This window comes from Arachis duranensis, chromosome 5, assembly GCF_000817695.3.
Source record: "Arachis duranensis cultivar V14167 chromosome 5, aradu.V14167.gnm2.J7QH, whole genome shotgun sequence".
Lineage (NCBI taxonomy): Eukaryota > Viridiplantae > Streptophyta > Magnoliopsida > Fabales > Fabaceae > Arachis > Arachis duranensis.
In genome coordinates, this window is record NC_029776.3 from 53293813 (window position 1) to 53304706 (window position 10894).

General features: G+C 33.5%; 2 protein-coding genes across 2 annotated transcripts in view; one reads left to right on the plus strand and one right to left on the minus strand.

The window, feature by feature from the left end:
* Positions 1 to 6865: 6865 nt before the first annotated feature.
* LOC107489534 (uncharacterized) lies at positions 6866 to 7795 on the minus strand. Its single transcript, XM_016110287.1, has one exon. It carries the CDS (start codon positions 7793 to 7795, stop codon positions 6866 to 6868), a length of 930 nt encoding a protein of 309 aa, XP_015965773.1.
* A 1085-nt stretch (positions 7796 to 8880) lies between these two features.
* The window catches only part of LOC107489535 (protein FAR-RED IMPAIRED RESPONSE 1-like), a 3718-nt gene continuing 1704 nt past the window's right edge, over positions 8881 to 10894 (plus strand). The window contains exons 1-3 of the mRNA XM_021143869.2: positions 8881 to 8994; positions 9330 to 9389; positions 9963 to 10445. Coding sequence (XP_020999528.2) covers positions 8881 to 8994; positions 9330 to 9389; positions 9963 to 10445 — 657 coding nt within the window. The remainder of the gene's footprint in view (positions 8995 to 9329; positions 9390 to 9962; positions 10446 to 10894) is intronic.

Consider the following 10894-nt stretch of genomic DNA (forward strand, 5'->3'; position numbering starts at 1 on the left):
GATGATACCCAAAATCATTAACCATCGCATTTCTGTTAAAATATAAAATACGTATTAAAAATAAGTTAAATTATATATATATTTACATAAATACTATTTTTTAATGTGTATATAACATTTTTGTTAGATTTAACGTTCTTCTTATGCTTTATTGATTGATTTATGTTTTTTAGTTTATAATTTAAGATGTGATATTTACTACTCAAAATTTTTATATTTAAATAAAGACTAACCACCAAAAATACTCATAGAAGATATAGTCGCTGACCAAAAGATCCATAATTGATCGAAACTAGGTTGATATCCATATAAGATTAGCTGTTTGTCAAAATTGACAAAACCATGAATGTGCTTGACATAATGTCCACGATGTACCATTGTGACATGACATGTTAATTTCAATTTGTAATCCTATTTTTCTAATTTTGATATTGTGCAAGATACCAACCAAAGCTTTTTGTGTCGTTCTCACTCCAAATTCAACACCTACTCCGAAAGATTTGTCATAGACCATGTCAAGGAAAAGAGCAAGCCCTTTGATTAACAGCAATTGGAGCTTTTCAGGAGATTCAAGTTCGAAAAAGAAGCATGAGAAATTCTGAATTGGAGATGCTACTGTGGTTCGAGTATTCAATGTCCTTTCTGGAAGGTGGGCGACATTTGTGAGGTTTAGTGTTGTCTTAACGGGTACCTATTTATCAGTTAAATAGTGATGTTATTTTATAAACCCATGCTTGCAATTGTTTTTGGTGGGTTGATGAGATTGATGATGAGTGGTAAAGTTTGACAAGAGCTGTGATTGGGAGACAACAAAATAAGCATTAGTATGTTTTTGAAGACACGGAGTGGAATCTAAGCATGCTGGTGAAGATGGAAGAGATAGAAGATGAAATCAAGGCTTTGAGGATTTGGATTGTTGATATTTCATTTGGGTTATTGTTGTGCTTGATGTTTTTCATGTACATTCTTATGAAGATATAACTCAAGAGTTTAGGTATGGAGTTGGATGATGGTTGTTAGCTGCTAATGTATTCTTTGTTGAACCATAATTTTATACCTCGTAATTATTATGTAATTGAACCTTCAGTGAAATGGAATTTGATTTCCTTTCTGCATCTTAAATGATTAAATGGCAGTGTTATGTTAGAGCTAAGGATTAAAATAGATAGTCACTAATTTGATTGACAATCGTAGAAAACAGAATGCAACAAATATAACTGACATTGACTCAGAGAATGATTTTGAAAAACATAATCTGTAATAAATGTTCAACACACTTGATCCACAAAAGACCATTAAAAGGAGCCTTAGGTAAGGTCTACAATAAAGTAGCAAAATAACCTGCTTATGTATTACCCGATGTTCTTGCTCCTGCTTGTACTACATTTACTTGAGTTGATCTTGTCATGCGCCAACTGCTACAAAAGCCTGATTTGGACTTGCAGCCAGTAACTCCTTCTTTCTTTTAAAATTTCTTGAATTGTGGCCGACCTATGTATAATGTTGGTAAACAGTAGTTTAAAAACAAAAATTTGTATATGAAAATCTAATAATACAAACGTATTTTAAGAACTCACTTGAAGACAGAATTTGCATGATGTTACTTGAGTATATTTCCTCTTTGTTCTACATGGATCAAAATTGACTTTTGGAGCATCTCTGTTAGTATCTCTCTTCTTAGTTGGCCTTCTAGGGGACTTCTTGTATCTTACTAGCTAGTAAAATTACGAGATAATTTATACATGAACATCTTTAGTTATTTTTTTTTATTATCTTCATGAATAAAGTTAGTCATTTCCTTGATATAATTGAGATTTTGTATGCTTTAATTAATATTTTTTGGAGTTGCTTTAAGATTTAGTATGTATAGAAAATTATAAAAGATTTTAGACAAAAACAAAGGAAGAGAAGGACAACCAAAGAAGCTCCAGGAAGAACCAAAAAAGGTGGCATGCAAAAGGAAGCAACCCCAGGGAACCAAGAATTGAAAACAATCCCAGGAAAGTTCAAAGAAAATTTGCAACCCTGACCTCTTCATACTCCAGTAAAAATAACTTGAACTATAGAGGTTTAAATGAAGTGGTTCTAACGGGATTAGAAAGTCAACTTTCAGAGCTTTCCAATGATATATAATAATAGTGAACATGCGTCTAACGCAGCTTCCTCCTGTGTTGAATGTAATCCCATCTCAAATCCAATTGAACCATGCGTATAACGCAAAGATCCATGTATCTAACGCAACTCTGATCCCTCTGACCTCTTTATGCTCCAATGAGCATAAATGAGCTAGAGATGTCTAAATATAGTAGTTCCAACGGCGTTAGAAAGCTAACATTTAGAGCTTTCCAACAAAATGTATATCTCTTGAGTGGACTTAGTCACACCTCCTCCTACATTGAAGGCAGCCACACTCAAGCCACAAAAAGCACTTCTAGGAAAAAAAAACTATTCATATAACGCATGGGCTAAATTACACTTCCAGTAGGAAACCTCCAACCATGCGTTATACTTGAGACATGATAAACCATTATTTTATGATTTATATTGTGTTTAATTGAGTGGTTTTTATCAAATCTTTGCCCACTTATTCATATGATTTGCATGATTTTACAATTCCTTCCTAGTTTAGTTCTATGGTTGAAAACTTGCTTCCTAGAAATCCTTTTATTGTATATTTTAATTCTCCTTCATACCATTCGGTGCCGTGATCCGTGTATTAAGTGTTTCAGGTTTCATAGGGCAGGAATGTCTTAGAGAATGGAGAGGAAGCTTGCAAAAAGGGAAGGAGCACAAGAAATAAAGGAGACAACCAACGGACAGCGACGCGCACGCATGGCCGACGCGTGCGCGCGAATTGGACAAAATCACAGCGACGCGTACGCGTGGATTGGAGTTCGTGCAAACGACGCGAGCGTGTGCCTGACGCGCACACGTGGAAAGAAAAATCACTGAATGACGCGTACGCGTGACCGACGCGTACGCGTGACATGCGCGATCTGCAGAAATTACAGAATATGCTGAAGACGATTTTGGGCCGCGTTTTGACCCAGATCTCGGCCCAGAAACATAGATTAAAGTCAGGGAACATGCAGAGACTCAGGATATCAGATCATAATTCACTTTTCAGAATTTAGATGTAGTTTTTAGAGAGAGAGGTTCTCTCCTCTCTCTTAAGATTAGGATTAGGATTCCTCTTAAAGGATTTAGGATTTCTTATTATTTCAACTTACAATTTCTTCTAAGTTCCAGGTTTAATGTTCTTTTTATTTATTCTCCCAATTTACTTTATGAACTTTTCCATGTTAGAATTGATATCTTCATTTAATATGATTTGAGGTATTTCTGAGTAATGATTGCTTTCTTTTATTCATATAAATAATTTATATTTTTTCCTTTTAGCTTTGGTTGAGTCATTGGAGACACTTGAGTTATCAAACTATTGTTGATTGAAAATTGGAATTCTTCAAGAATTAATTCGAGTTCCAATAACTCTAGCCTTTTCCAAGGAAAGACTAGGACCTAAGGAATGACAATTAATTCATCCACTTGACTTACCTTCATAGTTAGAGGTTGACTTAGTGGGAGAAAAATTCAATTCTCATCACAACTGATAAGGATAACTGGGATAGGACTTCCAGTTCTCATACCTTACCAAGAGCTTTTCTAGTTATTAGTTTATTTCTTTTGCCATTTACTATTCTTGTTTTTTTTTCTTATACATTAAAAAACCCCAAAAACATATCTTTTTCCATAACCAATAATAAATCATACCTCCCTGCAATTCCTTGAGAAGACGACCTGAGGTTTAAATACTTCGGTTATCAATTTCAAAGGGGTTTGTTACTTGTGACAACCAAAACTTTTGTACGAAAGGATTTTCTATTGGTTTAGAAACTATACTCACAATGCGATTATATTTTTAAGATTCTTTACCGATAGAAAACCTGATCGTCAAGACATCATGCGTATAATGCATGGGCTTGGAACAGTTCCGGTGGCCACTTTTCAAGTCATGTGTTCTACTTGCTTCCCTTGCATATAACACATGGCTTGAGCTATCATCCAAGAACTTCACACTTCTTCACTAATCTCTCCAACTTCAGGTGTTTTATTAGTCCAAGATTGAAATTGCAAGCCCATAATTTTAACAAAGCAAGACACCAAATTCTAAATTTCAATTACAAAAAAGATCATTAGCTAATTATGAGTCATTAGAAAAGATTTGATTTGAACTAGATTTGATTTTGTTTTGGTCTAGTTTGAATTTGAATTTTAGGTTTAGGTTTTAAATAAGTTCTTGTCCACAAATCAAGGACATCACGTTTTATACTGCACACCACAATTTACAATTTTGTGTTTATTCTACCATGAGCAACTAATTTCATTTGTTAAAGTTAGGAGCTCTGTTCATCCTTTTATAGATTATTAATCTAAGTGTTTTGCTTTATTTGAGATTTAGGCTTTGCTTTATTTCATGATTGAATTTTCGTTCTTCATCCCTAAAGATTTAGAATTGTTGAAAAATATTCTAACTCCGTTTTGGATTCTAAATATTGTTTTGGAAAAAAGTAATATTGGAATTAGCTTGAAAACACTTTCTCACAACTTTTTTATTTAACTAAGAATAGTGTTTTAAAGAGTGTGCGACGCTTTATGATTTCAATTGCACTAGTTTGAATAAGTGACATAAAATTCGGATTAGAAAACTTTTAGAAATCATTCTTTCTTGTAAGTTTCAATTGTTTAGAACTAGTTTGGATAAGTGACATATAATTCAACTTAAGAACTATTCTTGAATCTTATTTGAAACTAAATAAGATTTGTGCTTAACCTCTTTTCTTAAGTAATTGACTAAGGAATTAGTGATTTATTAGGTTAAAGAGAAATTAAATTGTCAAGGAATTAGAATTTGATTATTTATGATTTGTCGTGATTGATCTTTACATGCCTCAAATAAATGAACATAAGAATTATTTTTCTAAGGAGTGAACATCCTAAAACCTTAGCATTCTCACCATCATTGACATCACTCACTGTTTGCCAATTTTATTGTTCTATATTTACACGTTTACTTTGATTCCTCACTCCACTGTATTTGTCTAATTAGAATAATCAATTAATCACTATTGTTTAGTCCTTTAATCCTCGTGAGAATGATAACTAACTCACTGTAGTATTACTTGATATGATTCGATACACTTGTCGAATTTTGATTTTCAAAAAAATTATGCATCAAGTTTTTTATTCTATTGGCGGAGATTAGTTGAGATTGACAACTATTGATCCTCTAAATTAGACCTTTAATTTTTATTTTTCTTTTTTCTACTCACTGAAATTCTCTCGACTGTAACGTTAGAAATTCAACATCCTGAAGAGGCGAATCGTTTGCCACCTGTCCTCCTCTTATAACTAACTCCTCATTATGTGCTAATAGTAGTTCTTCATTTTGGAAGTTTGTTACTGCATTACTTACCTCAGTCCCTTTTTCATCATTTTTCTTTTTCACAGGAACCTACTTTTTATACAATATATATATGTCTAAAATAAAAATATGCCAAATTATGTACTTTAATTTATTTACAATAAAACTCTACATCCAAGTTATAACCCTAACCAAGTAAAATTTGAGTTTAATTTTTGAATAAAGTCTTAAAAAATCAGTAAATTAAATAGAAAAAACCATAATAAAAAGTAATGAATACAATAAATATTTTTCAAGTGTTCTATAAAGGAATAGAAAATTAAAAAGTATTTCATCAACTTTCACAATCTTATAAAATGAAATCCCTTAAACATTTCTTATATGAATTATGAATTTAATATAAGATACCATAAATATACTTCTTTTTTTTAAAAGGTCTTTTTTCTTAAATCTTTTCCTTTATTGTAATTAAATTTTCCTTAGTTGAACTTGAAATCCACATGCAAAAATATCTAAGTTCATGTTGAAAATATTTTATTATTAACATCTATTGCTTCTCAAACCTGTAGATTCTTTACCATGGTTCTCTACTTCTCTTTCTTTCTGAGTTAATTATGTCGCAATCATTATGTAATTTCAGTTCATTTCTAAGTTAATTGTGTCTCAGTCATTATATAATTTTGATTCATTTTTTAGTGAATTAAGGTGCATTTAGACTCGTTGTCCTGTACAATTCAAAAATCTTTCTCTTCACCTACTGCATTAACAGCAATAACAGCAGCAACAAAAGAATGACGATGAGGAGAAAACACATGAAGAAGAAGGAGAAGGAGAAGGAGAACGAGAAAGAGGAGAAAGAGGAGAAGGAGAAGGAGAAGGATGAAAAAGAGGAGAAGGATAAGGAGGAACAAGAAGAAGACGACGATGACGATAACGTAGCGCGTGAACGTAAATGACTTGGGTGGAAGAATGATGTGTGCACGTGTAATCACGCTCTTTTTAATGAGAGTAGTTTTTGTTGGTGTTAGATCTACTTTGTTGGACTTAGATGACAATATTACTTGGATGTGTAACAGATCTGATTTATTTATTTTTAAGCTTATCATGTATGTGTCTACTTTTGATATAACTAATCTTCATAGTTAACTATACTTTAATGGATGCCTATAATCTTACGGGGTTTATGTGATGATAAAACTTAAATATCAAAACATATACAACATAGTCATATTGTCAATTATTCTAAGTTCTGGAGCCAAGATTTGATATGATAATTGAAAAAAATAAAATTAAAATCAATCAACAAACTACTCAAGCTAAGGAGGAAGGAGCTGAAAAAAATCAAACTAGTTGAGTTGCATATATGGAACTTATTACTAACCTAGCTAACACAACTTGCAAACCCTAACCAGTGCAAGAAACTAAAGAGCATTATTAATTTCTTCATTCAGGCGAAACCAAGCTTTGAACGTAATCATTGACACCCACCCAACGATGATTATTGCAAAGGTTTATGCACTTGCTTACCTCCTTAACTCTTTGATCATACACAAGTAATATGCTATCACATTTGTTATACATCAACAAATAATTACCGTCCTCGGACATGTTAAATTGTGAATAATCCCTGAATGAACAGCTACATGCGTCGATTTGAAGAAAAACATAACTAAATTTCATTAATATAGTCCAAGAATCTTCAACTCCAAATTCCTCAAGCTGCCACACAACAACATGAGTCCCTTCAAAATCATGAAAAACACAGAGGTGATCCTTCAATACTACGAGCTTTGGTTCTTCACGATTGTAGTCATCAAGATCAACAGGCATTCGCAAAAGCTTGTGCGTTTCTTGCCCTACATGAAGTGAAAAGATCACGTAGTCATCATAAGTGTATTCGAGCTGCTGGATTCTCTGACGATCAATTGGTCCAGGTGGACGAATCGCTAACCAATTAAAAGTGTTGCTCACAAACTGTCCTTCTTCCCAAGAAACGAGATGATCCGGGGGAGTTGAAACGGTTCTCCAGCATGTGTCACCCGGTCTGCTGTAAATTCTCAACTTATTTTTCCATTGTCGACGATTTATTATGTTAGCTACCGCCTTGTAAGTGTTAGTTGAATCGTCGTAGCCTAATCCAAACTTAACAATATATGCACATTCTCTCTCTACATATAAAAGTGGTGACGCTGTAGATATTAACCTTGTAATTGGGTTCCAGAGTCGTACATTGAATACTTTACATTTCATGTCGTAAGAAACAATACTTGAAAGGCAAGAAAGTCCGTTGATTGCACCATTGACCCAGTAACATTCTGTTAAATCTTTTCCAAAACCAAGGGATTGTGCATTAAAGGGAATTGTCTCCTTCATTAAAGAATGAAGAGAATACGATAATACCAAAGCAGGATCCGTGTCTATTCCTACCAACAAGAAGTTGGTGTTCTCAGGAGATCTTTAAAGGTGAAGTTTCGTGAAATTTGGACAATGTATTATGGATTTTCAGGACCGGCAAACACACTTGAATCGCAACAGAGATTTCACAGAAAGTCGTAATAGGATGTCTAAGATTATTTCCTGGGAGAGAGAGTAACATCTGAATACATAAACAATGAGGTAAGAAAAATCAAATTGGAATGAACAAATTCTATTTAGGATAAAGTACTAAAATGTTATTGTGAGAGTTTATGGATAAGTATTAACCTAGGATTATATCATATTATTTTTTTCCAATTATTGTTTCCTAAATTAATGGTGCGAGACAGTAAAAATAGTGAAATAATTAAATAGATTAATTATTATCAAGGATATTTTTGTACCTCATATTTTAATTTTATAACTCGAGCAATGTTATATGGCCAACAAATATTATTTTTGGCCAGCACCTAATCGGTAATAATTTACACTCATATTTACAGATTTTTTACACACAAAAAATATATAATTTACACTCATATTTACGGCCACTTTTATTAATTAATGATGTTGATAACATTAAATTATTAATGTAGAAGAAGATTATTAACCATTGTTAACAAAACTATTAGTCTTAATATCTTGATGAAATCAAATAATCAAAGGATAATGGAAAAGTATGTGGAACCAAAAGGGGATCAGCCAAAAAATAAACAAAACCACATTTTGCTTAATTAATTTAATTTTATTTAATTTTCAATTTTTGTTATTAATTGCCGTATTCAACCAAATCACTCCTTGACTTTCAAAAAACCATAAACCTATCCTAGGATCACGGAACACCTAATCAAAGCTGTTTCAAAATTCAGCTTCATTTGGTCAAAATCGAATCATCTTTCTTTTTCATTTGGTGGCGCCATTCATCGTTAGTCACTGACGGCGCCGATCAGAACTTCCCATCGCGGCGGCTACGGTGCCAACCTTATCAAGTCAAACCATCAAAGAAAAGGCTACGAGATCATTACCGGAACAGAGCATCTTCCATGGCCTTTTCACCCACTGAAGAAGGATCAATTACTACATTCACCAATCCAACACTAGGCGATGAACAATTTAATGTGGATGAATTAGACATTCAAGAACAAGTAGGGTACAATGTATGTTTCATAAGCTTCTCATTGTTTGTTTTAAATTTTGTAACAACGTGGTATTTGAAGCACCCTTATTCATGCTAATTTGAATTTTTTTTTACTTCAAAAACTATATCGGTTTGGAGAATTCTGGCACATGTATATATTGAGCTGAGCAAAAAATAATTCCTAAACACTTACCCATCATGTGTGAATCATTAGAATTACCATCATTAAAGTATGCTTGACTCCCATATTTTGTGATGCAATTTTCTTTCATGCTTTTTATACGACTCAGTACATATATAGTAAGGAATGTTCTTAACTTGACAAATGCCTTTTTCTGGTTTCTTTAATTGTAGTTCGACGAAATTACCGATGTCGTTGTGACTAGAAAGGATGAGCTGGACGATGGAGGCCAGGTTTCAATGTGCTACGTAGATGTTTCTAGTTCATGCTAATAAGATGTTTCTTAATCGATATTGGACTTTTCACTTTGTTAATTTTGTATTATTGATTAAGAACAGATCATGCCCTCTTTCTTAATTCTAAACACTTGGCAAGGTTTATATGAGATGAGAATATTCATTGATTTCACACTTCACTTACTTCGTAAGGGTAGGATACACCAACTCAGCACATGCCTTCAATTATAGTATAACTCTATTAGTTAGTGCTTTATGATTCCTCAAATATTATTAGACCATATAATGACATAGGATGAAAAAAGTAGATTAATGATTGTACACTTCCATAATGTATAAGATATTACTTCTAGATTTATTATGATAGTATGTTACTGAAATTATTCCCATGTTATTATATAAAGGTGTTTTGTGATTTGTAAACCTATCAACTCTTTTTTGTTTTTGTTTTTTAATTCAAAAAGCTCATTTATTTGAGATATTATTATAGTATCCTAAGAATTTCTATTAAACACTTACTGTGTTAGGGCTAGCTTAATTCATATCTAATTTTGTGTATTGACGTTACAGTTGCCGGATCATAGTGGCGTAGGTGAAGAGGAAATTCCAGTCGTAGGAATGAGTTTTGGTTCGTTGCCTCTCGCACAGAAATTTTATGCAAACTATGCAAAGAAAGTTGGGTTCGTTACTAAAATCAGGAACACGAATTTTGACAAGACGCGGAAGGAATCAAAGGTACCGGTTAATCAATCTATTTACTGCACGCGTGAAGGTTATCGAGAGTCTAGGGTGAACGCAGCAACTCGAGCAAATAGAATTACAGCCACGAGATGCAAAGCAACGAATCCAAGGATGTATGTCGTGCTGGACAATGAGAATGAATGTTGGGTTGTGTCTAGATTAGAACTGAGGCATTCTCACCCTTGTTCGGCTGAGAAAGCTGTCCATTATCATGAGTACCGGGAGCTGACCATGCATGCTAAGTGCGTCATTACGGATAACGACGAGGCTGGAATAAGACCCAACAAGATGTATCTAGCCCTAGCAAACGAGGTTGGTGGGTCCGTGATGAGCGGATAATTTATACGCTTTTTGGCATTGTTTTTATATAGTTTTTAGTAAGTTTAAGCTACTTTTAGGGATGTTTTCACTAGTTTTTATGATAAATTCACATTTCTGGACTTTACTATGAGTTTGTGTGTTTTTCTGTGATTTCAGGTAAATTCTGACTGAAATTGAGGGATTTGAGCAAAACTCTGAAGAAGGCTGACAAAAGGACTGCTGATGCTGTTGGAATCTGACCTCCCTGCACTCGAAATGGATTTTCTGGAGCTACAGAACTCCAATTGGCGCGCTCTCAATGGCGTTGGAAAGTAGACATCCAGAGCTTTCCAGCAATATATAATAGTCCATACTTTATTCGAAGAATGATGACGTAACTTGGCGTTGAACGCCAAGTACACGCTGCTGTCTGGAGTTAAACGCCAGAAAAACGTCATGAT